Source organism: Echinops telfairi, unplaced genomic scaffold, assembly GCF_000313985.2.
Source record: "Echinops telfairi isolate 266 unplaced genomic scaffold, ASM31398v2 ScPeMD7_70;HRSCAF=299, whole genome shotgun sequence".
Classification (NCBI taxonomy): domain Eukaryota; kingdom Metazoa; phylum Chordata; class Mammalia; order Afrosoricida; family Tenrecidae; genus Echinops; species Echinops telfairi.
The window spans coordinates 72,897,516-72,924,231 of record NW_022103968.1 but is presented as its reverse complement, the minus strand read 5'-3'; the positions used below and the strand labels follow the sequence as shown (position 1 = coordinate 72,924,231).

Here is a 26,716-nt window from a genome sequence, read left to right as displayed (position 1 = left end):
GAGGCCCAATGTCCATCTGCTACCTTAATACTAAACCTATAAGTATATGCACATAAATCTATTTCCCCATCCTCATTATAAATATATTTACATATGTACATGCCTTTATTTAGACCTCTATAAATGCCCTTTGCCTCCTAGTGCTTTTCTCTATTTCCTTTGACTTTCCTCTTGTCCCACTATCATACTCAGCCTTCATTTGGGTTTCAGTAATTCCTCTCGGTTACATTACGCTTGATCACACCCTACCAGGCCTCCTACACCCTCTTCACCACCGATTTGGATCACTTGTTTTTCCCTTGTCCCTGGGTTTGTTAAAACTACTTCCTTTCCCCCCACCTCCTCCTCTCCCATGTCCCCCCGGAACTGTCGGTCCCGTTGTTTTCTCCTCCAGATTGTTCATCCAGTCTATCTTATTTAGATAGATCTGCGGAGATAATAACATAAACAAAAACAAGACAGAAAAAAGCCAAGCAACAAAAGAAAACAAAACAACAACAAATAATCAATGACAAAAACAAACCAAAAAAACACAACACAACAACAACAAAAAAGAAAAGCTTGTAGTTAGTTCAAGGACTGTTTGTTGGCCTTTAGGAGTGTTTTCCATTTGAGTCTGATGGGGTGCCAAGCCCTGGCCCCAAAGTCTATTTTCAGTATTCCCTGGGGACTTTGTTGCTCTGTTCCCCTTACTGCTCTGTTGCATGCCCTCAGTGTTTTGCCGGTGTGGTGGGATCAGATCGGGCGCAATTCCCACACTGTGTCTCCAGGGAACAACAGAACTTTTGGTTAGCAGCCCAATACCTAACACACAGCATCACCAGGGCTTCTTCTGTATGATGCAGTGATATTCACACACCATAATTAAAAAGGAAATGCATCCAGGAAGTGGTTATTGATTTGCTATCCTCGACACTGTAACAGCACTCTTCCCATGTCCTCCCTGTGTTTCCCATTGCCATTTATCCCCTTTCCTGCCTCCTGAGCTTTTTCCCTGGGCAAATGCTGCTCTTGGGCTCTCACAGGGTTGGTCCTTCTAAGGAGTACATACCTCACTGGGGCTACTGTTCCCTTAATAGGACTGTCTGTTGGTGGGCTGAACGTTAAGCCACAGTAAGTTCTGCTCCAGGCAGGAATGGTGATTAACGATGATCGTCTCAGGTGTTCCACCAGTCTCTATTAGACCCGTAAGCCTGGCCGTTTGGTTAATTCTGAGTTTTGTTCCATACATTTCTCTCATTTCACCCAGGATATCTTCTGGTGATTCCTTTCAGAGCTGTGGGCAGTGAAAGCCAGCACCTCTAGTGTTTCTGGTCTCAGGGTTGTGGATCCATGAGTCCATTGGAATAATTGCTTCCATGAATCTTCGATTCCCTCCACTCTTCTTTTCTCTGGTCAGTGGGAGTCCAAAAGTTCCACCAAAGATGGCCTCTCACAAGGTTCTAAGACCCAGTTACTGCTCACCAAAGTAGCATGTAGAGCAGGGTCTAGTGGGTTATGTTATGCCAATTGACATTGATGTCCTCCAAGTCTGTGGTCCCAGGCTTGCCTGATGACTTATTCCTTCAACTAGTTGAAGAAATTTGGTTATGTTTAAGAAATTTCCATAACTCTGGCCCGGTATGTTCTAATATATTCATGGATATATTTGAAACACATAAATACAAATACAGAAGTATCCTCTATCAAACCTACGTATCTCCATAGGCTGGTCCCATGGATGTTCAGCTTGAGGGTCTATGTATCCACACATAGATTACTGTTATGGCTGGACTGTATTCATAGAAATTACCTCTGTTGCATGTAGTAGGATTTACCTCTGTCGGATTATATATTTAAGTATTTGCCTTTGTTGCCTTTAACTCTTGGGCTCTTCCCAGTATTTTCCTTTGCCTTTTTCTTTTAATGTTGACCTCCCCCGTCTTATATCTACTCTCTAGTTACTGATTTACCCTCCCATACCCTCTAGTCTAGTAACCTTCAAAGACGGTTTTTCATGGTGTATAAGTAAATATCTTGTTGTTTGACTGACTAATTTCACTCAGCCTAACGTCTTCTAATCTATTTAAAGTGTTGATAAGCAAAGATATAACTTTGAAGACTAAAATTCACCTGACACAGTCATAGTATTTTCCATCACTTCATATGCATGTAAGAGAGGAGAATCAATGGATTAAATTATGGTGCTGATGAAGAACATTAAAAGTAGTAGGGGCTGCCAAAAAAACAACAACAACAACAACAAATAAATCTATCTTGGAAGAAGGATAGCCAGAATGTTCCTTAGAAGTGAGGCTGAGAAGACTTGGTCTCACGCACTCTGGACATGCTGTCAATGGAAGCAAAGCCCTGGGGGACATCATGCTTGGGAGAGTAGATGGGCAGTGAAAGGGCGGAAAGAAGAGGAAGGAAAACTCTCAACAAGAAGGATCGACACAGTGGCGGCCGCAATGGGCTGAAACAGAAGAACCATGGTGACGGTGGTGCGGGGCTCGGTTATACATGGGGTTGTCACGGGTTGAACCATCCTGATGGCACCTAACAATAACAACAATGTCTTCTAGGTTGAGAAATGTTATCAGGTGTCTCACAGATTCGTTGTCACTCCTTAATGTTGTAGTGTAGTCCATTGTGTACCAAGGTTGGGTTATCCATTCATCCGTCGATGGAACTTGGGTTGGGTCCATCTTTTTGCTATTGTAAATAATGTTGAGCGATGACGGTGGGTGTGCGTCGATGTATTCATGTCTGGGTTCTTATTTCTCTAGGGTATGTATAAGTAGTGAGATTGCTGGGCCAAATGGCATTTCTAATTCCACCTTTTGAAGATACACCAGATCATTTTCTACAGTGGTGGTGCCGTTTTACAATTCCAACAGCTATGAGGGTTCCAGTCTCTTCACATACTTGCCAACATTTGTTTTCTGTTTTGTTATTTTGGGGGAACTGTGGTAGTTACATAATCTAATGTCAATTTAGGACTTGAGAGGATTAAACGTGAAGGAGTGAAGCCCAATATGTCAATCAGATCATAGCCAATGAGGCCAATGTGTGGGCATGACTTTCTCCTGAGAATTCTGGGAAATCTGGGTTTTCCTCCTTGGAGGTGGAAGACTTCTCTCTCTCTGCTCACTCCCTGGGAGACATCCCTGTGGAGAAGACACATGGAGCGAAGCTGATGGAGCCAGACCTCTGGAGAGGAGAAGCCACGTGGAGAGCCCTTCCAGTGCTGAGATGCTTACAATGCCACTGGATCAGTAAGACTTCCAACCCACTGGTCTGTGATCTTCCTGCATTCGGCGTCATTGAATGTGTTTCATGAGTCTGAAGAGGACTTTATAGATTGGCATGGGACATATGGGCAAATATAGGACTTACGGACTTGATCTGGACTGGGCTGGGATGTTTTCTCAATGTTCAATTGCTCTTATATATAAAACTACTTCTTATACACATGTGAGTTTCTATGGATTTGTTTCTCCAGTCTACGGGACTAACACAGGAACTCTGTTGTTCATGCTGAAGAGAGATGATGTGCCATTGTAGTTTGATTTGCATCTCTCTAATGGCTAATGAGTGTGAGCGTGTCTTCATGTTTGTTGGTTGCTTGAGTATCTTCTTTGACAAAGTGTCTGTTCATATCTTCTGCCAATTTTAAGTGGATTGTTTGTCTTTTTGTGGTTGAAGTGTAGATGTTTTCTGTAAATTTTAGATATTAGCCCTTTCTCTGCTATGTCCTTGCCAACAAACCTTTTCCCAGTCTGTAGGTTCTCTTTTTGACTCTTGATAGCATCTTCTGAGAAGCTGCAGGGTTTCATTTTTAGGAGGCCCAGTCATTTAAGTCGTCTCCCGATGTTAGTGTGCTTTTAGTTTGATAGAGCATTTGTGGCATGTATGAAGGGCCCTAAGTCTGCCCCTGTTTTTTCTTGGATGGTCTTCATAGTTTGAGATTTTGCACTGAAGTCTTTGAACCACCTTGAGTTAGTTTCTGTAGCTGTTGGGAGATACGGACCTTGGTTCATTTTTCTGCAAATGGACATCTAGTTTTGCTAGACCCTTTTGTTAAAGGAGCCCTGGTGGTATAGTGGTTACACAATGGGCTGCAATCCAGCAGGCTGGCAATTCAAACCCTGGCAAACAGTTACAGCCTTGGAAACTCACAGGAGCAGTTCTAGCCTGTCCTAGAGAATCACTCTGAGTCGGCACTGAGTGTGCCATTTTTTAGCTGTGAGGTTTTTTAGTTTGTTAAAGAAACTCTCTCCCCCATTTAGTGGCTTTCAACCCTCTGTCAATGATCAGCTGTCCTTAAAGTGGATGGATTTACTTCTGGGTTCTAAATTCTGTTCCACTGGTTGATGGCAGTCAATGTATGAGTACCAGCCTGCTTCAATTACCATGTCTGTATACTAGGGCTGTGTTTGTTTGTTTAAATTTTTATGGTGAATTATGTGGGGGTAAGCATTTCAGATCTTCATTTTTATATTCAACGACTTAAGAAACATATCAATTAGCTTGCCCGCCCCATCTTTTCTCTTCTCCCTCATGCAGGATATCGTCTTCTCCGTCAGCCACATTAACATCTCTAGCCGATATTTCCTCTTTTTCCATCCCTCCCTGCCTCTGATAACCACTAAAGCCTGTTTGTCTGTTTGTTTTTTAGTATCAAAACCTTTATCTTGATTTTTTTCTCTTCTAACAGTGGTACCATACTTGTCCTTTTGTGATTGACTAATTTCACTCAGCATAATGTCCTCAAAACCCATCTATGTCATGCAATGTGTCACAGTTTTGCTATTTTTCTTTGGAGATGCACAGCATTCTATTCTGTGTCTAAAGTTTATTTCTCCATCCTCCCACTCCTGAGCATTTAGGTTGTTTCCATCTTCCTGCTATGGTGAATAGTGCTTCAATGAACATAGGTGTGCACATATCTGATCATACTGTATGCTTCAGTTCTTTAGGGTATTGGGTAGTAGGTGTGAGACTGGGAAGCATGAGACCAGCTACTTTGTACTTCTTTAGTAGTGCTTTGCTTATCCAGAGTATCTGTTCTTGCCCTATAAAGTTGGCTTTTATAAAAAGAAAGACTTTTCTTTCTCGTTAAAGAATGATGCTGGTATCAGGATCAGGATCTCACTATATCTGCAGATCACTTTAGGATGTATTGGCTTTTCACAATGCTAAGTTTTCCGATGCATGAATATGATATATTCTTCCATTTAGATAAGTCTCTTCTGGTTTCCTGTAGTTGTGTTTTGGGTGATTTTCTTAAACTTGATAGCTCTTCACAATCACCTGTGGAACTGTGCAAAATGATGCCAAATTCTGAACCTCACCCAAAAGTATGGGGTGGGCCTGGTACCTGTATTTTAGAAAATGTGCAAAATGGTTCTGAAGGCAGCTTCTAGCCCACATGTACCTGCTGGAATATTGTCTTAGTCAATACACAAATCTGTGATAAACATAAAGTAATTGATGCCTGGAATTGTGCAGTGTGCAAACTGCATCTCTAACTGGCTGCCCTTTCAGCCCGTGAGCTATGTAACGAGGGTCACCAAAATCTACAGTGCAGAGGGTAGGTGAAGACTCCAGTCCAATCGCTCTAAGGAAGAATTCACAGCCATCAAACCTGACCATTCCAAAGATGGTATGACAGCACCTAACGGTGTTTCTCCTGGTGATTCTATGAGATAGCAGAAGATTTTTTTTAAATCATTTTATTGGGGGCTCTTACAACTCTTATTACAATCCATACATACATACATTGTGTCAAGCACATTTGTACATTTGTTGTCATCATCATTCTCAAAACATTTTCTTTCTACTTGACCCCTTGGTATCAGATCCTCATTTTCCCCCTCCCTCCCCCACCCTTCCTCCCTCACGAACCCTTGATGGTTTACAAATTATTATTTTTTCATGTCTTACACTGTCCGATGTCTCCCTTTACCCACTTTTCTGTTGTCCATCCCCGAGGGAAGGGGTTATATGTAGATCATTGTGATTGGTTCCCCTTTTCTCCCCCACCTTCCCCTTACCCTCCTAGTATCGCTACTCTCATTATTGGTCCTGAGGGGTTTATGTCCTGGATTCATTGTGTTTCCAGTTCTGATCTGTACCAGTGTACATCCTCTGGTCCAGCTGGATTTGTAAGGTAGAATTGGGATCATGATAGTGGGGGGGCATTAAAGAACTAGAGGAAAGTTGTATGTTTCATCAGTGCTATACTGCGCCCTGAATGGCTTGTCTCCTCACTACAACCCTTCTGTAAGGGGATATCCAGTTGCCTACAGATGGGTTTTGGGTCTCTACTCTGCACTCCTCCTCATTCACAATGATATGATTTTTTGTTCTGATACCTGATCCCTTCGACACCTTGTGATCACACTGCTGGTGTGATTTTTTTCATGTGGGCTTCGTTGCTTCTGAGCTAGAGGGCCCCTTGATTATCTTCAAGCCTTTAAGACCCCAGACGGATAGAAAAGCAATATGCTCAGCTGCTAAGGATGGAGGTTCAAGTCCACTCACAGGTGCCTCAGAAATAAGGTCTGATAACCTACTTCTGAAAACAAAATAGCTATTGGGAATCCTACATAGCACAGTTCTACCATGACACATATGGTGTCCCTATGCGTTGGACGATTCAACTCAATGGCAATGGTGGTACATGAGATAAAGGTGGAGTGTGGGAGGGTAAAGCCAGATTACTCCTTAGAGACAAGGATGGCAAGACTTTATCTTATATACTTTGGACATATTATCAGGAGAGACCAGTCCCTGACCATGTTTAGAAGCTCAAGTGGAGGGGCAGCAAAAAAGAGGAAGACCTGTACGACATGGATTGAGCCAGTGGCTGAAACAGTGGGCTCAGGCATAGGAACAATTGTGAGGGTGGCACAGGACCATGCAGTGTTTCATTCTGTTGTGTGGAGGGTCGCTGTGGGTGAGAGCCTACTTGATGACACCTAACAGCAATAGAACAGGGTAGACCTGGATCTTTAGTCTGACTCAACCACTTCATTAGCTGTGTACCTTGAGGCAAATAATTCCCACTTCCTAGACTTCAGTCTGTTTGTGTATCAAATGGGTCTGATGGAGCACAAGCCTCCTATTGGCCAGTAGTTTCAGCCAGCACCTTCCTTCTTTTTTCTGCCTGGTGGGTCTCAGCTGTGATGCTCCTGGCTGGCTGGCTCCTGTTGGCCTTCAATTCAATCCTTCTTCTGTCCTGGGTCCTGTCACCCAAAGGTCTGTGGCCCACAAAGGGGCAGTGGCCCAGCTCCAGGAGTGCAGTCAAGAGCAGGTAAAAATCTACTGGCACAGAGAAAGCACTCTAGACCGATTTGTAGAATGGATGGATGGGTGGATGAATGAATGAATGAGCTTCTAAACACAGCTTGCCCCACCCCCTTGATCATTTCCAAAGATGAAGTCTAGTATTACAGATTTTTCCTAGGCCTTGAGCAAGTTAGAAATGGAGAGGCATCCTTAGTGCCACCCACTCTTGTCTTTAGCACACTCAGTCCCAACAATCTGTCCCACTTTGCTTTTCTCTCTCCTCTATCTCTTCTAGCAATCATCACTAGTTGTGCACTGAACAACCTGTGCGTCCTCAGCCGAGGATGAGAAGACAATACTGAACTCTAGCTCATGCTCCACTTGCAGGGTTGTGAACCTGCAGAGCTGTACTGGCCCAGCAAGGATGTCTTTCTCCAATTTACTGTTTGGATTAGTCCTGGCCTTGTCTGTAACTCCCATTCAGTGAATTCTCCACCACCCCCTGCATGGATAATGGTAATAACAGGCAACCAGGGAGTCTGCTGACCACAAGTGGCCAAGCAGGTCCTGCTCTATCTGCCACGTTGAGGACTAACACATTATGGTACCTTGGGAGTGAGGTACTGGAGCAGGGTTTCTCAACCTGTGGGTCGCGACCCCTTTCACAGGGGTCTCCCAATTCATAACAGTAGCAAAATTACAGTTATGAAGTAGCAACGCAAATAATTTTATGGTTGGGGTCCCCATGACATGAGGAACTGTAATAAGGCTCGCGACATTAGGAAGTCTGAGAACCACTGTGCTGGAGAAACCAATCATGAAGATGGAGGGGATGCTTGTCTGACCTCTGCCTCGTGGTAGTTTTCTCCTTTGTCCAGCCAGGGTCCGATATGGCCATGCAGTTTACTGGGTTGTTTTCTGGAAAGAATATGGGAAGTTAAAGGTTTGATTCTTTTGTTTGGCTGTTGTCTTTGGTTATTCCTGTTTGAAATGGTGAAAACGAATGTGATAAATGTATATTTTGAGCTCAGGGGATGAAATCACTCTTTCAATTTCTCAGAGACCATGCTGCTTAGTGAAAAGGGCTGACAGAAGGTCAAAATGGCTGACAGAAGGCGCTGGCGCAGTCAGAAGCATGAGGCCATATTTTGTACCGATGGATGGAATAGTTTAGATAATGATTAAGATAAGATAGATAAGGATCTGGCTCTACTAGGTTTATACTGTTTTATTCTGTCTATTGTTACTGATATAATTATTGATAGAAATGACTATTGGGAAATAAAAATAGAGAGTTGGTCAGACTACTTGTCTTCAGCCATTAAATTGGAATTTAAATGGGTTAGGACACACCTGCAAAGAAGGCTCTGAAATGATAAGCCCCATCCAGTGTTTTGAGTGCACAGGACATTCGAAGGTGAAGAGACTTGCCTAGAGGGCTGTTGATAGATTGAAGGAAAAAGGCACTCTAGCTTTTTGAATTTTGAACTAGTGGTTTGTGCCTGAGGCTGGAAAAATTTGGAACATAAAAGGAACTCTCCTCTCTAGGACTGAACTGTTAAAGAGAGCCTGTGGGCAGGCTGAAATACTTGCTAGGTGACCCCCTGGATCCACCTGTTGAGTGGAAGTGAGAGAAATGCAGCAATAGAGATGGGTTGAGTCTGGTCACTGACACCCGTGGACCTGGTTCACAAGGATTAGAGGAGAAAGCGAGAGCAAGTTGACTGGTCTGAAGTTCATGGCCTAGCACAAGGTTGTTGAGAATTTGTGATGGGGCACATGGTCTAAAGGCAAGGCTGCCAATGGTCACCTGGCGAGAATCCCACCTCAACCAGATGAAGAGAAGATGTTTTTGAGCCTATGAACTGGTGCATACTGCTGGTGGCTTTATGGATGGCCTGTTCTGATTTGACTTTGCTTATGGATGCAGACTCACAAGATTCCAACTGGAATGAAGTTGCTTCACATGAAAGAATATGATTGTGTCCTCAGAGCACTGGGTTGATGGCAGTATAGAAATTGGATAAAGGCATGAAGTGGTTATTTTACAAACCTTCATAGCTGGGGAAATTCATAAGATTATGGTATAAGTGCTTAATTAACTGAAATTATTAAGCATAAAATATTGTTTTGTTCACTTATAGAATGTTACATTTAAGTGAGGCTGGCACATTCTTTAAATGTATGCATTTTAGTTTTATCCTGTTAGGTACAGTGAGCAAACCTTCTACAGTGAACCACAAGTAGATTGGCAAGTGAGGATGAGGGTCATTGGCGTCTGCTGTGTTGAGAGTAGGCATGGCAACCAGGAGGGTTCCTGACCACCTCTGCAGATCATCAGTGTCCATAGATGGGTGAGTGGGTCATTATATGCTTGAGTTGGATGGGTGGGTAAGTGAGTAGGTGAAAGGCTGAAAGGATCAGTGGATAAGGGTAGATGGAAAGATGGGTGGATGAATGAAGGGGTGGATGGATGATGGAAAAGGAAAATGGGTGAGTTGGAATAGGGTTGATGGATGATGGCAGTAGATGAATGGAAGCATGGATGAATGGATGAGTAAATTGAAAGGTGGATAAAGTCATGATTGGATTGGAATATGGTTAGATGATGCAGGATGGAGGTGAATGGATGGGTCAGTGGGTGGACAGATGGGTAGGTAAATGGAAAGGTGGAAGGAGGATGGAGATAATGGGTAGTTGGAATATAATTGGATGGTTGGCAAGCGGGTGAAAGAATCAATCAGTAAGTAGACAAATAGAGGAAGTTTCAGGCTGAAAAAGAAATGATTGGGTGAGTGAAACAAAACCTGGGGTAGAAAGTCCAGAGCACTCTGACATATCAAACTTCCTTCCTGCCGTCTCCAGATATAGCCACTGTCGTAGGCCTGCTGCTTTTCCCCATAAGCTTGGCCTCCCCATTCAGCAAGAAAGCCTCCTCCGTAGACCACAGTGGGCAGTGCCAACCGGGCTGGGGCTAGGTGACAGCCATCCTCAGTGTAGTCCTGGCCAATCTCCTGTCCGTCATTGGATGTCCCTGGAAAACCGAGGTTCAGGGGAAGACCATCTTCTTCTCCAGTGACACCGCGACTATCACCTTTAAACCAGAGACCAGCAAAGTTAGGTGTCATGGGGTCAGTGCCAACTCACAGTGATCCCAGGCACCACAGGCTGAAACCCTGTCCAGTCCTGCACCATCCTCACAATTGTTATGTTTGAGCCCACTGTTGCAGCCATGGAGTCAACCCATCTATTTTTGCTAACCCTCTACCTCTGTCTTTTCCCAGGGACTGGTCCCTCCTGGGGACATGTCCAAAGCCCATGCAGCCAAGTCCCGCCATCCTTGTTTCTCTGGAGCATTCTGGCTGTGCTTCTGTTAGGTAGTCTAGCTTAAGGGCTGGGGCCATTACACATCCATTACACGTCCATTACACATGCCCAGATTTCCGAGCTATGAAAACCAAGGAGTGGCACACTGCACATGCTCAGAGGTTCAGGTTTCCCACCAGGTACACCTGGGTGGGTGCTGCACCTGGATTGGCCCACCTAGGCCAGGTGAATTAAATTCAGCCAATGGGTCGACCAGGGTTGTCCACCATGCCTCCCCGCAGAATCATTGAAAAGGCAGGAGCCTGGAGTCGACCGCGTGACTTTACGAGCAGTTTCCAGGCAGGCTGCATGTTCGTGAGGAGCCCTGTGTGTGCCTGTGTACACCTGAAAGCTCTTCTAACGCTCATGAAACTCACTTGGATCACAAACCAGGCTTCAGCGTGAATTCTTTCTCGTGCGGAGCCAAGGACCGAGGTATGTCTCTCCCTGAGAGATCTAACACTTCTACCAACAAGGACGTGTTTGTTCTTCTTGCAGTCCATGTGCTTTGAATATTCTTCACTGACACCATAATTCAAAATGCATTGGTTCTTCTCTGGTCTTCCTTATTTTTGGTCCAGCTTTTACATGCATATGAGGTGACTGAAAATACCATGACTCAACTCAGGTGCACCTCAGGCTTCAACTTTGCTCTTTAACACTTTAAGGAGGTATTGGGCAGCAGATCTGTCCAGAAGACTACGTCATTGGACTTCTTGACTGCTGCTTCCATGACTGCTGATTGTGGATCCAAGTAAACCAAATCTCCATGTATCAATCTCCTGAGAAGAGCACAATAAAACGAGACCCTACCCTAGAATTGTGCACCATCACCACATCCCTAGGTTCAAATACCACTTCTGCTATGTAATCTCAAACAAGCCACCCACTCTGGGCTTCCATTTTCTGTTCTGTAAAACAGAACTTGAAATTATACCAACCTCAAAGGGTTGTTATAAGAATTCGATTGAGATGCTCTATGTAAATAATCATTTAACTCAGCATCTGGCACTTATTACTGGTAGCACAGTAGGGTTAGCATGGGGCTGCTAATGAAAGGCTGGTGGTTCAAACTCAGCAGCCACTCCTCAAAAGATATGACAGCCTGCTTCTGTAAAGACAGAAAGACTACTCTACGTGGGGGCTTTGCAAATAGATTTTGGGCTTTCATTGGTATTCATAGCCTTTTGCAAACTGCGTGCAGTAAACAATCCTTGGATCACACAGGCTGCTGTGTGTCTTCCATGTAGACTTAGCTGACACCTCACTTAGATGGCTGCTTGCTTTAAGACAAGCCTTTAGGACCTCCAAATGTTATTCTTTCTGACAGCCTGGCCTGATTCAACCTCCGGTAACCCCCCCTCTGGAGTATGTATCGATCTGCTGGCAACTATGCATTTGTAACAGTTTTGCACAATCTCCCATATCCTTTTTAAAACTCTGCACATCATAAACACTTGGGCATCATTCTACCTTTGTGTGAATGGTCTCCCTCATCTGGACAACATGTCTGGGACCCGCTGGATGTCAGCAAGCATGGTATTACCATGACGGACTCCTTGGGTGGTACAAACAGTTGATGCGCTTACGTGTTAATCAAAAGGCTGGAGGCTCAAAGCCACCCAGCAGAGTCTTCTAAGAAAGGCTTGGCCAGCAATTTTCAAAAAGACCAGTCACTGAAAATCGTATGGCTCACAGTTGCACTCTGACATAGTGGCGTGGGTTTCTTCTTGGCCATACTCTTCACAGAGCAGATCCCCAGGTGTTTCTTTCACAGGGCTGTTGAGTGGATTTGAACCACGAACCTTCTTCATCAGATATTTCACAAGTGCCTGTGAGCCCAGGGTTGGGCTGCTATCTACAGTCTGGTCCTCGGGAGAAAGAGGAGACCTCCTGCTCCCCTTACAATTTACAGTCTCAGGAACTCGAAGGCAGTGTGCTGCTTTTGGTTTGGTCATAAACTGGAAAGAAGATCCTTTGCTTGATGGGTGTAGCATAGTGGGTTATGAGTTAGGTTACTAACTACAAGGTCAACAGTTTGAAAGCACCTGCCACTCCACAGGGGAAAAATGAGACTTTCTGCTCCCGTGGAGTCACAGTCTCAGAAACCCGCAGGGGCAGTTCTATGCTGTCCTTTAGAGTTGCTCAGGCAGGATCAATTTGATGAGTGTGCATTTGGCTTTAGTTTGGTGAGACAGAGATAAACTCAGGCTGATCTCTCCCATCATTCCAGCATGTATCTGCAGCCTTCTGCCTACTGAGTTACTGGGGAGGAGGGATGTAGACAGACACAGATGTGACTGTCAGCCATTGTGAAGTGAGGAAATGGCTTTTGTTGTTGTTGCTGTTGACCCTCAGAATCTTGAGCTACACACTTAGCTGTTTCCAGGCACAGCTTCTTAAGGGTGGTTTGTTACACAGCATTGCTTGTGGCATGAGCTGACTGATACAAGGGGTGAGAGATTCACCTGCTTTGGACTCATCAGGAAAATGCTGGACAGTTGTCACAAGAGTCTGTTCTCATTTGGGTAGGGGGTTACTGGGGGAATGAGGACATGATCTACAGAAGCAAATACTGCTTTTATTTCAATTGAAGATCACTACCACCACCAATTCTCCAAACAACAAAGAAGAAGAAGGAAAAGAACCAGGAGTCACATAGTTCTCTCTGTGTATATATATATATTTTTTTTTCTCTATATAGACACAACTCTGCAATAAACATTTAGAAGATATGTTGGCAACATTGAAAGGGGGCATTCAATGGACAGAAGGCCTCCTAGGAATGACATCCCAGGACACACGAACACACACACACACATGTGCACACACACAGTGTGCAAAGAGCCAAAGAAGCACAGCACACTAAATAAATATTAGCTATTCCAAATCACAACCACAGGGGCTCTTAGGAACACCAGGTCAAGGGTGCTGAGAAGGGGTCTTGTGCTATGTGTCCACATTAAGAGAAAGAAGAGTGGGTCCATCCTGGGTCCAGATCCTGCTGAAGTCATCTCCTTCAGAGAGACTAGTGGAATGGCCAAAGACGTTAGTTATCTGGAGGGCCCTCTCCTGTGCTTTACCTCTGCTTGGCAGTTTAGTGGAGGAGGGTGAGTGAGAGGAGGCGAATCAGATAGCTAGAAGCCTGCTCTCCTCTCCTCTTTGGGCTTTACCAGGGTGGGATAAGCAGCAGGACCTGGAAAGGCAACTAAAGCTTCAGCTCTCCCTCTCAGGCACCCTGTGACACAAGCTAGCCTAAGCCTCTTCTGTGCTGCCCCCAGAGGCCCCACTCATGCTGAGGTCAGTAGTTCAGGAACAGCTGAAGGCACTCACTGTCTCCAAGCAAAACTGTCTCCAAGAGACTTTCACCCAGACACAAGGGCAGGATATGCCCCTGCCTCCTGGTAGGCCCATGTGTTGTATCCACTTCCTCCCTGCTCCACAGGCTAAACATGCTCAGCTGCTAACGCAAAAGTTGGCAGTTTGATTCCACCCAGAAAGGCTCTGGGAGCTCCTTCCAAAAACATCAGCCTCTGGGGAGGGGTGGTGGTAGTGAAGTATAGAGCACAGGGTCTCCATGAGTCAGAGATAACTGGCAGGGGATTTGAACTCATGCTAAGATGCCTCAGAAGAAGGGTCTGGCAATTCTACTTCCCAAAATTCTGCCACAGGAAACCTCTGGTGCGCAGCTCTATGGTCAAGTAGAGGTGGCCTGGCTCCCCTTCTCCGAAATCACAACTGCCATTCTCGGACTTCCCAGTAGGCGGCAGGTTTCCTGCGCAGTGCATTCTTCCCCACCCCACCCCCACCCCCAACCCCACCCCCGGTGTCCCCCAATTCTTTGTGGGCTCTCCAGATACAAGCGCTGACCAGAAGCCTGGAATTGGAGGAGAGGATTCACTCGATAATCTCTGGTCTGTTCAGGGATCGCTGAGCCTGTGTGTGAGATGTGGAGGGGGCTGTGCTGAGACCTAGCCATCCCCTGGCCCCAACCAGCGACAGCAGGAGATGCTTTTCAAGAAGAACACTCCCCACACTGCTTCCCCCAGCCTAACCTCTGCCTTCTTGGTCCTGAGTTAGCAGGGCACTGAGAAAACATCCTGCCTCCCCCCTCCCCCCAACTGAACAAATGGCTTTCACCAATACACCCAGTCAGGCCTCTGGGTCTGCGGAAGCAGAGACACAGAGGTGTAGGTGGTGGGAAGCAGGTAGCAGGCAGGGCCTGCGGGAGCTTGGACTAGCTCACACCTCCAGAAACTTCTTAAGCGTGACCAGTTTTCTTCAAAAGAAGGCAAAATAAAGCATCTCCTGGTCCCGTCCCTCCCCCCGGCCCGCAGGCAGAGGAGGCAAAATGAGATACACAGAATTGGGATCCAGGACCCCAAGAAAGAAGTGTGAGGGGCTCCCTGTGAGGCTCGTGTGGGGGCGCCCTGGGGCACTGCGTGGCTCAAGAACACAGAAAGTGGGAAAGGAAAGACATTGGTGCCTCTCCTCTGAGCCAGTGGCTTTCAACTCAGGGTGATCGTGGCCCCAGGGACCATCTGGAAACGTCTGGAGACATGTCTGATTATCATGGCAGTATATCAGCACTCCAAACATTCTAGCCAGCCACGTTCTGGAACCTTCTCAAAACCCTTCTAGAATATTCTCCTAAACATTCCTGGAACATTCTAGCAAACATTCTAGAGCATTCTAGCAACATTCTGGAAAATTCTCAAAAATGTTCCCAGAACATCCCAGAAGGCCCCATATGTAGTAGCAATGTGCTCTCCTAGACCTCTTCCACAGCCATTTTCCAAAATGACCTTGCCCCCCAAGGTGCCTCTGACAGATCACCCTGAGCGGTGGCAGAGAGAAGGGGAGGCCTCTCTGGAGAACAGGAGGAAGTTGCCTTCCTTACCCACCACCAATCTTCAACTCCCGCCAGGGAAAAGTCCCAGGCTAGGCGATCTTTGGTCAAACAGGAGAATATAAGGCTGAACTGAAGGGACAAACACCGGTCTCCCCTCCCACCTGCCCAAAGGCCAAAGACAGGGAAGCTTCTCGTTGCCCGGAAGTCCATGGTGAGCAGCGAGATGCCAGGACCTTGGCCTCCAGACAGCATGAGACCAAGCAGAGCGCAGGCGGGTGGACACAGAACGGAGCCTGCCAGGCAAGGTGTCCTCTACTTGTTCTCAATCAGAGTCTGCACCTTGTACACCAGGTCTCGGGCCAGCTTCAGAACTTGTTTGGTGTTGTGTCGCTCGGCCATTTCTGGGAAAAAAGAAGAGCAAAAGAAAGTAAAGTCCCACAAGTCTCCTTTCGTTGTCTGACTGGCAACATACCGCCAGCCCCTGAAGGAGTGGGAGGGACATCTCCATCCCAGAGTCCTCCAGGAAGCCAACTCTGAGGGAAAACTGCTGCAGGCCTCAGTTTCCTCACCTGTAAAGTGGGATCATAACACTTCCTACCTCCCTAGGTGACTCTGAGCACAACAGAATGTTGTTGGCACATGGCATGGATTTCTGGGAATTTTCTGTCCCTCCACTCCTGCAGAAAGAATGAGTGGCCATCCTTTAAAGAGACAAAGATTGGCATGTCCTATATGTTTAGAGAGAGGGAAAGAAAGAGGGAGTGGGGTGAGGAAGAAAAGAAAGGAGAGGAGGTTGGAGAGGGGGAGTGAAAATGATGTTGATATCAAGAGCCAAAGAGAAGGAGCCCACTGCTTAATCTGCATAATCCTAAATGTCACCATTTATTATGAAGAAGGAGCTTCGAAGAAGAGGGAAGAGGCACTCTAAGAATGGTGTATAGGCTAAGAAAACACACACACACACACACACACACATATACACACAGAAAGGCAGAGCTTACACTGCAGCCCGAACCCCCAACTCAAGAAACCCTAAAGCTATGCTCCCTGCTTCAGGCCTGGTGCAGTGGACAGACCGGGAATCTGTCACTGGACCATCAGAAGCCTTGGTTTTTCCCCGACTTCAAAGTGGGGAGGTGAATCCAACTCCACAGGAGCCCAAGGCTGATTCCTATAAGGCAGACATCAGAAGTACCTCCACCCTCCAACTTCCTTCACCCTATTCTGACACCAAGGGTCCCACCTACAGCACCTTATTTTCCTGCTGGGCTTGATAATCCATTGCAATGGCGACACAGAACTCACAGACAATCCAATACTCATGGTTATGGAGCTTATTAGGCAAGCTAACAGGTTACAAGTCAGTAGCAGAAATGTTAAGGATACAGTTCTTTTGCCCACCGTGCCTCTTCTCAGTTGGGCCCACAGGCACATCTCTCTCTGGTCCTTAGCCTCTCGGCTGGGCCTCTGCCCTGCTCAGGCAAGTGTTACAAAACTCCTTCAGCACGGATAAATGCCCAAAGGGCATGCCACTCTGCAAGCCAGCTCCTGGCCAAATGCACTCAGCTTTGCTTGTTCTGTGGACCAGGAAGCCTGCTGCTCTGTCTCCTGGTCTTGACACTGCTGCCTCTGCAGCTTCCTCTGCTTCTCCAGGCAGGGACCACTGATGTGCTCCAACTACTCATCCCGCTTCCTTCTTGATGGCTGTGAGATTCCCTATTGCTACTTCTGAGATGGCTCACTTTATACCCCGTGGAGAGCAAAAAGGGCCATGTGAGAGTCACACACACCCTATTTGCATGCTCCCACCCAGTCGTTCAGTGGAAATTACACTATGCGGAGAGAAGAGGCACACCATTTAATTCAACTGTGCCACCGGCACTGAGACCATGGCCCCTCAACTTTGTGCCAAGATACCCCAGAGGGCTGTGATGAACTCACAGGACTTCTGAGGGATACCCCCACCCAGGGAGATTTTTAATTGCTGAGGGAAACCCAATAGTTTTGTGCAGGTGTGGGACACCAGAAAAAGTGCTAACTCGAGTTTGCACCTTAAACAACATGACTTTTCTATCAGTAACAGCCTCGTGCCAAATCTAGGATTTCAATGAGTGCTATGATTAAAAACAAAAACAATTACTATGCAAAAACCCATACTCACTGCCATGGGGTCAATGCTGACCCATAGTGACCCCACTGTGCATTTCTGATTCTTTAGCTGTCTACAGGAGTAGCAACCCCACCTTTCTCCCGCAGAGCAGCTGGTGGTTTCTGACTGCTGACCTTTTGGATCGCAGCCCAACTCATCACCACGACACCAGCAGGGTTCCCTTCCATTTACTGGGTTCCTTGTGGGCCAAGTTCCATGTGGTGTTTATTCATGGACACCGTCATTTAATCCTTAGGGCTGCCCTGTGAGGCCCTTGTCCAAGGCCACACAGCTTCCGGCAGCATAGCTGGGGCTAGCATCACCTCTGTGTGGTTTCAAAATTGATGGCCTTTTTCAGGCCTCTTCCACTGCTTCTTATGCCTGATCTTCCTTTCTAGGTCAAACTGCTGAAGCAGACAGGGCCAGCTCATTTGACAGGAGAGGAAGAAGGTGTTTGCCAAGAGGATGTTTAGAAAGGGAAAGTTACATGACCGTGCATGGTCAACAGCAGAGCCAGGCTGTGCCTGAGCCTGATTGTGATACCCAGGCCCTCTCTGCCAGGTCCCCAAGTAAAGTATGTTCTCAGAATAATCAGGTTTCAACTTATCCATCTGGAAAAGGTTACAGGAAGTGACCAAATTGAAGGGACTACTGATCTCTCCCTGCCCAGAGGGAAAAAGAATGGTGAAAATCAAAGGCACATGAACATTTGTGGTCCAAAGGACTAAAACAGACTCCGTGGACATCAATTTCCACAACTCTGAAACCAGAAGAGCTAGATGGTGCCTGGCTACTACTACCAACTGCTCTGAAAGGGGTCCCATTCGAAGACCCTGGCCAGAGTGAGAGAAGAATGTGGAACAAAACTCAAGATCCTACAAGAGGTCAGTCTTACTGGTCAGGTAAGAACTAGTAGACGCCCTAAGACTATGGCTCTCAGTCGCTCTTCAGGTCTGGAACTGGACTCATCAGCCCATGAGACTCAACTGTCAGCCACACCATAGCCAGCTCTATGAGGAACAGTAAGTAGCACTAGGGAGATACTAACTCCTTAGAATCATCAACCACTTGAGATAAAAAGAGCAACATGGACCTATGGACCAAGTTCAGAAGGGCTAGGAAAGAGGAGAGGAATGGGTGTGGGAAACTGAGAACCGGGAAGAGAGTTATGCTGACAAATTCTCTACGCCCACATTTAAGGATTCTGGGAGGCCGAGACTCTGGTGGAGGAAGGCTTTCACACTTGTGATTTGGAGATGAATTCCAGTCACATTCTCTTTACTAAAAGTAGGTCCCCACAATGTCCCCCATAATAACGCCAATTTTAAGATGCTTCTTACAAGCTCATGGTTGCTTAGTGTACACTTGAAGGTTATCTGCCTTTGAGAGCAATCAGACCCTATTGTCCACCCCCACCTTCAGTACGGCCCACTCCCTTCTGAAACCGATCAGATTGTTCCCCTGGAGAAGCGCTCAAGGACAACTAAGGTTAAGCTGCCATCTTAATTCTAGGACTTGCGCACCCTCTATGTGCCTTGCCATCACCTGCACATCGCTACTAGCTCCCCTTCCTATGATGTGTATGTCCCTAATACATGCCCTTTCTGTTACATGTGTGTATGATGTGGCTTGCACCCTGATGATGATATCGGCCTGTGAGAGAATACAGTCCCTCTCTCTGGTTCCAGGCTCCATGGAACCTGTTGGCCTTTATTTCTTTGCTTTTAATTACACACTCACTCCTTAGGACCCTTAACGGTTGTAAAAGCTGGTCCCCCACAGAATGGAAACAGGAAACACAGGGAGGACGTAGGATGAGGGGTGTTCCATGGTGGGGACAGCCATCCATGCAACAAAAGATGTCTGGATGGTTGAGTGGAAAATGGATCTGTTCTCTCAACCGTCATCCCATTCACAATGCAATTTCTTTTCAAAGAAAGAAGTAGTCAAAGGCAATCCCACCTCCATCCTGTTCACTATGTGCTCCCCTTAGCACAGCTTTATCCTTCCCAGGGCTCTCCAGAAGTCATGCCCCTCAGACGAGCCTCCCCGCCCCACCTTCCCACCAGCAAGGTACCATTAAAGAACTTGATGATGTCAGTGAAATCCATGTTGTTCTCCAAGATGATGTCTCGGTAGACCTCCACCAGAGCCAGCGCAATAAACAGGACGTAGTGGGCAGATGAGACGTGTTTGGCTGCCCAGATGGTCTCCCAAACGGAGAAGACGTCATCGTAGATGAGTTCTGCCAAGGAGACACCAGCACAGACACATATAGAACGGCAAAGACCACAGTCCAGCCCTGACGCCCCAACTCAAGAAACCCTCCAGCTGTGCTCCCTGGAGCACAAGGTTTAGTGCAGGCCGGGTGCAGTGGACAGACCTGGAATCTGTCACTGGATCACCAGAGGCCTTGGTTTCCCCCCCCACATGTAAAATGGGCTATACAAACCAGATGGTTTATAGGTTCCTTGAATGCACAATTTCAGCATGGGCACATTTGAATTACTTACCTGTCACTGCCTTGCCCCTAAGGAGCCCTGGTGATGCTGTGGTGCTAAATGTTGGGCTGCTAACTTCCGGGTTTGGGGTTCAAATCCACCAGCAGGAGAAAGATCAGATTGTCTGTTCCCATAATGACTACCAGTTTTGGAAACCCTAGGGAGCAAGTCTACTCTTTAGGGTTGCTGTGTTGGCACTGATTCGATAGCTGTGTTTCTTATTCCTGCCCCTTGACTAGTATCCCCACTCTCTGCTTCCTCCATCTCTATTTAAAAGCCTATTTTTCTTTCCCCCTGTGCAAAGACAGTGCTGTCTAATACATCCAAATCTAGTAATGAGACAAACAGAGGAGTAGGAAAAAGTAAGACATCTGGCGTTTGGCCAGCTGGGTTTGAATCCTGGCTCCCTCACTATCAAGGTGACCTTAGGCTTCTTCTTCCCTACCATGAACCTCTCTTTCCCCAGCTGTATAATGAGGTGATGGAAATTTCAGTAAAAGATGGAAGGAAAAATACCCAGAAGCAGCTCAGTGCAGTGCCTGACACTTGGTAAACACCTCCAAACATACTAGCCATTACTATTATTAGCATGAACCCCATGTTTGCACCATAGCAATGTACTGTGCTACACATTATTTCTAAGTCACAAATGAAACAAAGCACTAGCTACTCACTAATCCATAACCTTTAGAGTTCTTGGTCTTTGCTGAGCAGTAGAATTGAGTAGGAGGGACCAGGGATGAGGATGAAACAGAAGAAGGCTGAGACTCTGACTCGACCATTCTTAGCGCTGAATGTGGTTCTTCTGAGCCTGTTTCCTGATCTACAAAAAATGGGAGTCATGGTGTTCCGTATATATAAAACTGGTGCACTGGCTGTGAAAATCAATGAATGGGCCCCACAGTATCCTTTCTCCTAGATTTGGCTAGAAAGATGAGGAGAGAGGCACCCAGAGGAACTTGGTACCTCGCTTGAAGTCAAGCAGGAACCAGCGGTAGCAGAAGTAGAAGTGGGTGTAGTCCCCGTTCTGGTGCATCAGCTCAAAGAGCTCCGAGTCCAGGATCTGCCAGAAGAAGGAAAGGTCGGTCAGCCTTGTGGGGAAGAATGCTCCATTCCCAGACCAGGCACCACGGAACCCTTAACAACCAAATAAAAATCCTCTAGGGTTTCAGGAGCTGTCAACCTTTACAGAAGCAGACAGCCTCAGCTTTCTCCTACAGAGCGGCTGGTGGGCTAGAATCACCGACCCCGTAGTTATTAGTCCAATGTTTAACCCACAGTGCCATCGGGGTTGCTTTGGAACAACCAGTGGAGGTAAGGAATGGGCAAGGTGGATTTTCTGGAGCCATTGAGGATGGATGGACCTCTGGAGCTATGGCGCCAAGCTAATCATTAAACCTTAAACCAAAACTGCCCCCTGAAGTCTTCTTTGAACCAAAATATAGTTTATCTAAATGTCTACCTTGGGCAATGCATTCTTTTTGAGAAGGATCTGTGTGGGATCCGAGTGACAAAGCAATCGAGAGGTTTGATGAGAAAGAAGCTCAGGAGGCCATGAGCACCATCAATGGCAGTGAGACCTTTTGGAGAAGGAGGCTGAGAATGGGTGCTATCACATCAGGGAGCGCTACATAAAGAAACTGTTGAAATGACGCATTGTCATCGTTAGGTCTCGACGACTCGATTCTGTACAACAGAACAAAACATGGTATGGTCCTGGGCCATCCTCACAATCGTTGCTTCGTTTTAGCTCCCTGTTGCGGTCCCCGTGTCAATCCATCTCTGTGAGGGCCTTCCTCTTTTTAACTGCCCCGCTACTGTGGCAGCCATGATGACCTTCTCCAGTCAGAAACGGGTCTCTCATGACAACGTGTCCAAAAGACATGAGACAACGTCTCTAAGGAGCATTCTGGCTGCACGTCTTCCAAGACTTAGGCTCACCATGAATTGGAATCAACTTGAAGGCAGCCAGGGGGAAAAGTCAGCCACAAAGAACCACATTGTGTGCTTCTGTTCATCTGAAATGTGCCAAATAGGAAGTCTGTAGGCAGGAACAGGACCCCTGGGGATGTAGTACTTATGTGTGGGGCTTTGATCACAAGGCTGGCAGTTCAATACCACCATTCACTCTGAGGGAGAAAGACGGGAGTTTTCTATTCCCCTAAATAGTTAGTCTTAGAAACCAAGGGGAGTCACTGAGTCAACATCAACTCGGTGGCAGTGAATTTAGGGTTTTTGGGGGGGAGGCGCAAGGATAGGCAGGAATCTGCTCTTACCATTACCCTTCCACACAAGGGAACAGGCTTGGGGAGAAGAACGCCTAGGCTAGAGTGATATATGGGGTCCTGGTTTACAACTGCCAGCACCAGCGCCATGACAGGCTGAATAAAACCAAAGTCTGGGGTAGGCCTAAGTTTCGGTTTCAGGTTCCTGGTCACTGAGGCAACTCTGCCGGATGAGACATCGCCTGTTTCAAACTGACCAATGGGACGCATCACCTGATTGCGAACTAACCAGTGGAATTCAAGCAACAACCCGCCACCGATTGACCAATCAGGGAGGCACGCGCAAACTACTCACCAACCACCGCTGGACATCGCTGGTGCCAGAAGCTCCTCCAATGAACTCAAGGAACAACGACATGGGACCTTCACCGTTTCCCCCACCCTATAAGAGCTAGGCTACCAAAGCACTCGTGGCCGATTCTCTTTTGGACGCTGGGTCCCCGCTGCGCCGGGTAGTGGAGGGAGGAAAGGCCCAGCTCAAGCTTGCAAATAAACTCCTTTTGCCGCTTTAGCATCTCAAGTGGTCGGGTTCATTCTGTGCCCCTGAGGTGAGCTCGCCTTCCTTTCCCGAATCTAACATTTTGGGGGCTCGTCCGGGAACATGGGCCCTGCCGCGGACACACGGACCGACCTTGAGGTAGGAGTTTTCTAATGTCCTGTCCGGACAGGTTTCTGGGTGGCGTGCTAATTGGGACCAGAATACGACCATGGCGGACGCGCCACAGCGGTCACTGGTTGGGTTCAGAGTGGGAGACGTCCTCCTGTTCCCCTGGGAAGTTCCGGTTAGAGGCCGGACCTGGGTTCCGACAGACTGGGTCTGGTCAGACGGAGAGGCGTTCAGCGCCTTGGGGAGTCTGCAGACACTATGTGGTTGTCTTCTTTGTTTCGTCCCTGTCACAGTGTTTGTTTGTTTCGCTTTCGTGTCGCTTGTCTTGTCCATCATTATTTATTTTTCCACAGCCATGGGAGGTTCCTCGAGCATCCCGGTGTCTTTACTTATGGACAATTTTAAGGAGGTTAAAACTAGAGCCAATTATCTCTCTGTGGATATTAAAAAAGGAAAACTAATCATTTTTTGTCATTCAGAATGGCTGACCTTCGGCGTCGGATGGCCCAGTGAGGGGACCTTCAGCCTGCCTGTTACTCAGAAGGTGAAGGACATCATCTTTCAGCCAGGGCAGGAAGGACATCCTGACCAGATACCTTATATCCTGGTGTGGCAGGACCTGGCACAGAATCCTCCTTCTTGGATAAAGACGTTCCAAACCCAGATCTTGGTCACTAATAAAATTCCTCCCAAGGTTATTCAAGCCGAAATGGAGTCGCCACCCGAAGATTTGGAGGAAGACTGGCAAGCGCCGCCCCTTACAATCTTAATCAACCGGCGGCATCCTCTTCAGCAGCTACCCCTCCCCTCGCACTCCCTCCTTTACCTGCCTCCCTCTCGCCTGGTTCCCCATCCCCTCCTACTCGATCCGCTGCTGGACCTGCTACCCGGACCCGACAATGACTGGTCAGGGACCTAGATCCCCCGCCCCCCTAACTCCTTGTCTCATTCTGCCCAGGCCTTGCCCCTGCGGGCAGTTGGCCCCATACGGGACAATGGGGAACAGGCCCTCCAATACTGGCTCTTCTCCACTAGTGACCTGTATAACTGGAAATCTCAAAATGCTAAATTTTCTGAGAACCCTCAAGACCTTATTAACCTTTTAGATTCTGTTCTTTTCACTCGTCAACCCACATGGGATGACTGTCAGCAGCTCCTCTGAGTTCTCTTCAACACGGAAGAAAGAGAGCCATCCAGCAGGAAGCTAGAAAGCTGGTGCCGGGTGACGATGGCCAGCCCACAATAAACCCTAGGGCGATCATTCGGGCGTTTCCCCTGGAAAAACCCGCATGGGACTTCAATGATCCAGAAGGTAGGGAGAGTCTCCGGGTTTATTGCCAGGTTCTCATGGCTGGTCTCCGAGCAGCGGCACCAATTTGGCCAAGGTAGGTGATGTGAGGTAGGGACCCCAAGAAAGCCTGACTGCCTTTTTGGAGCGGGTAATGGAAGCTTTTAGGCTACACACCCCTATGAACCCGTCATCTGAGGAGAGTAGGGCAGCTGTGATGATGGCTTTTATTAATCAGGCTGTACCAGATAGCAAGAGAAAGGTACAGAGAGTGGAGAAAAGACTTTAAAGGATCTGATGGAAGTTGCAGAAAAGGTGTACAACAATAGGGAAACCCCGGAAGAAAGGTAAGAAAGACAATGAATGGAAGATCGGAGATTTCAGGCAGGGGAAACCAAGAGGGTAGTCAGGGAAGTAGCTAAAGTTATGGTGGCGGCCGCTTCACGGGAGAGCAGGGAGCGCTTTAAGGGACCTAGGGAGAGAAGTGAGGGACCCAGAATGAAGCTTAACAAAGACCAATGTGCCTACTGTAAAAGACAGGGGCACTGGGCACGTGAGTGCCCTGAAAAAGGACTAATCAAAAAAGGAGAAGTGTGGTGCAGTTATTGCCAGAGACAGGGACATTGGGATCATGAGTGCCCTGTGCAGCAACAGCTGAAAAGCACAGGAAAGAGTTACAGAGACCAACAAGAGGTGTGGAGAAGCAGACCTATTTTTTTATGCAGGAGAAAAAGAAGACCGTGATTGAGGGGGACGGGGTTCGGAGCCCCTCCCCAAACCTAGGGTAACTTTATTAGTGGAGGGGAAATTGGTTGATTTCTTAGTAGACTTGTGTCTTTTCCAGCATACTAAATTAAAGGCTGTTCTGATTTAAAGTGGCCAATACCAGTACATTTGTGCTCACTAACGTCAATTATATTGATCTTCGTGTGTTCTATTTTATTTTTGACGACTTCCAATTTTCTTAGATTCACACTTAGCACATTCTAAGTACTTAGCATTCCAGATTTTGATGCTGTTTTTCTTGCATGGAGTATGGCCCATTTTCAAATGAAGATGCTAAAAGTGCCAATCCTTGTAGGCTTTATTCCATTCAGGTCACCGTGGTAGACTCTACTTTTAGAAAGCAGAGATCCTCCTCAGTTACATTTCTAGTGCCATCTGGCTCTAGGGCCCCATCCTCTGGCACTGCTTCTAACTATTGGGGTTTCCGTATCTGACATTGCATCGAAGCTGTGCATGAGGGTTTGAGCAGCTACTTGCTCCTAAGTGAGCAAGTGATTTTTCAATGTCTGTTCTCTGTCTGGATGCTCCAGTGAAACCTGTTCGCTTGGGGTGGCCCTGCTGGCATTGAAATGCCAGTGACATAGTTTGCATATCACAGCCACAGCGATGCCACCACAATAGGACAAACTGACAGATAAGTGGCACTCAGTCCTCACCTAGGACAATGGAAGACTGTCGTCCTGCACCAGCTGGGTACAAGGTGCTATGGGGACTAACTGTTACCAATGGACCTCCAACTGCAAGGTGGACCTCAGCGTGGGCCGGGTAACTCACTTGTTCATGCTTATCCCCGAGTGCCCAACACCTCTACAGGGAGGAGACATTTTAACCAAGTTAAATGCCCAAATATATTTTGAAAAGGGACAAGTCCGCCTGACGGACTCAGAAGGGCAAGCTTTAACTACTCTCCACCACCAACCAGAGCCTATATCGGTTCTCACAGTGAATCTAGCCGACGAATATAGACTATTTCAACCCGTCCCAGACACCCCCCCCCCCCCAGGGCCCAGATATCAGCCAATGGCTGAGAGACTTTCCAGAAGCATGGGCTGAAACTGGAACACCAGGGTGTGCCCGACATCGGCCCCCTATCTTCATTGAGCTCAAACCTGGGGCAGAGCCTGTCTGGGTCAGACAATATCCCATGCTCCTGGCGGCTAAAAAAGGAATTGCTCCTATCATACAGGAAATGCTGGAAAAAGGCATCCTACGCAGATGCAAGTCCAGTTGGAATATACCGCTCCTTCCTGTCAGAAAGGCGGGTGGGCAAGGTTACCGCCCAGTGCAGGATCTGCGCGAGGTTAATAAGTGAGTGGTTGACATGCACCCTACAGTGCCAAATCCGTATACGCTGTTAAGCTCCCTGCCTCTCTCTCATGTGTGGTACACCGTGCTTGATCTCAAAGACGCTTTCTTCAGTCTCGCCGTGGCTCCCAAGAGCCAAGAGATCTTCGTGTTTGAATGGACTGATGAGCAGAGGGGGTTCATGGACAGTTAACCTGGCAGAGGCTCCCCCAGAGTTTCAAAAACACGCCGATTCTGTTTAACAAAGCCCTGCACGAAGATCTGAGTGAGTACAGAACCCAGCACCCCTCTCGCACGCTGTT

General features: G+C 47.1%; 2 protein-coding genes across 2 annotated transcripts in view; one reads left to right on the top strand and one right to left on the bottom strand.

Moving 5' to 3' along the window:
• TMEM211 (transmembrane protein 211) overlaps positions 1–10,427 on the top strand; it is a 26,330-nt gene extending 15,903 nt beyond the window's left edge. Inside the window, 3 exon segments of the mRNA XM_030885927.2 lie at positions 7,160–7,253; positions 7,255–7,300; positions 10,141–10,427. Of these exon segments, the coding sequence (XP_030741787.2) occupies positions 7,160–7,253; positions 7,255–7,300; positions 10,141–10,427 (427 nt within the window).
• Positions 10,428–14,467: 4,040 nt separating this feature from the next.
• SGSM1 (small G protein signaling modulator 1) overlaps positions 14,468–26,716 on the bottom strand; it is an 84,805-nt gene continuing 72,556 nt past the window's right edge. The window contains exons 22-24 of the mRNA XM_004701208.4: positions 21,110–21,206; positions 19,720–19,887; positions 14,468–15,894 (exon numbers count right to left, since the gene is read on the bottom strand). Coding sequence (XP_004701265.2) covers positions 15,806–15,894; positions 19,720–19,887; positions 21,110–21,206 — 354 coding nt within the window. The 3' untranslated portion in view covers positions 14,468–15,805. The remainder of the gene's footprint in view (positions 15,895–19,719; positions 19,888–21,109; positions 21,207–26,716) is intronic.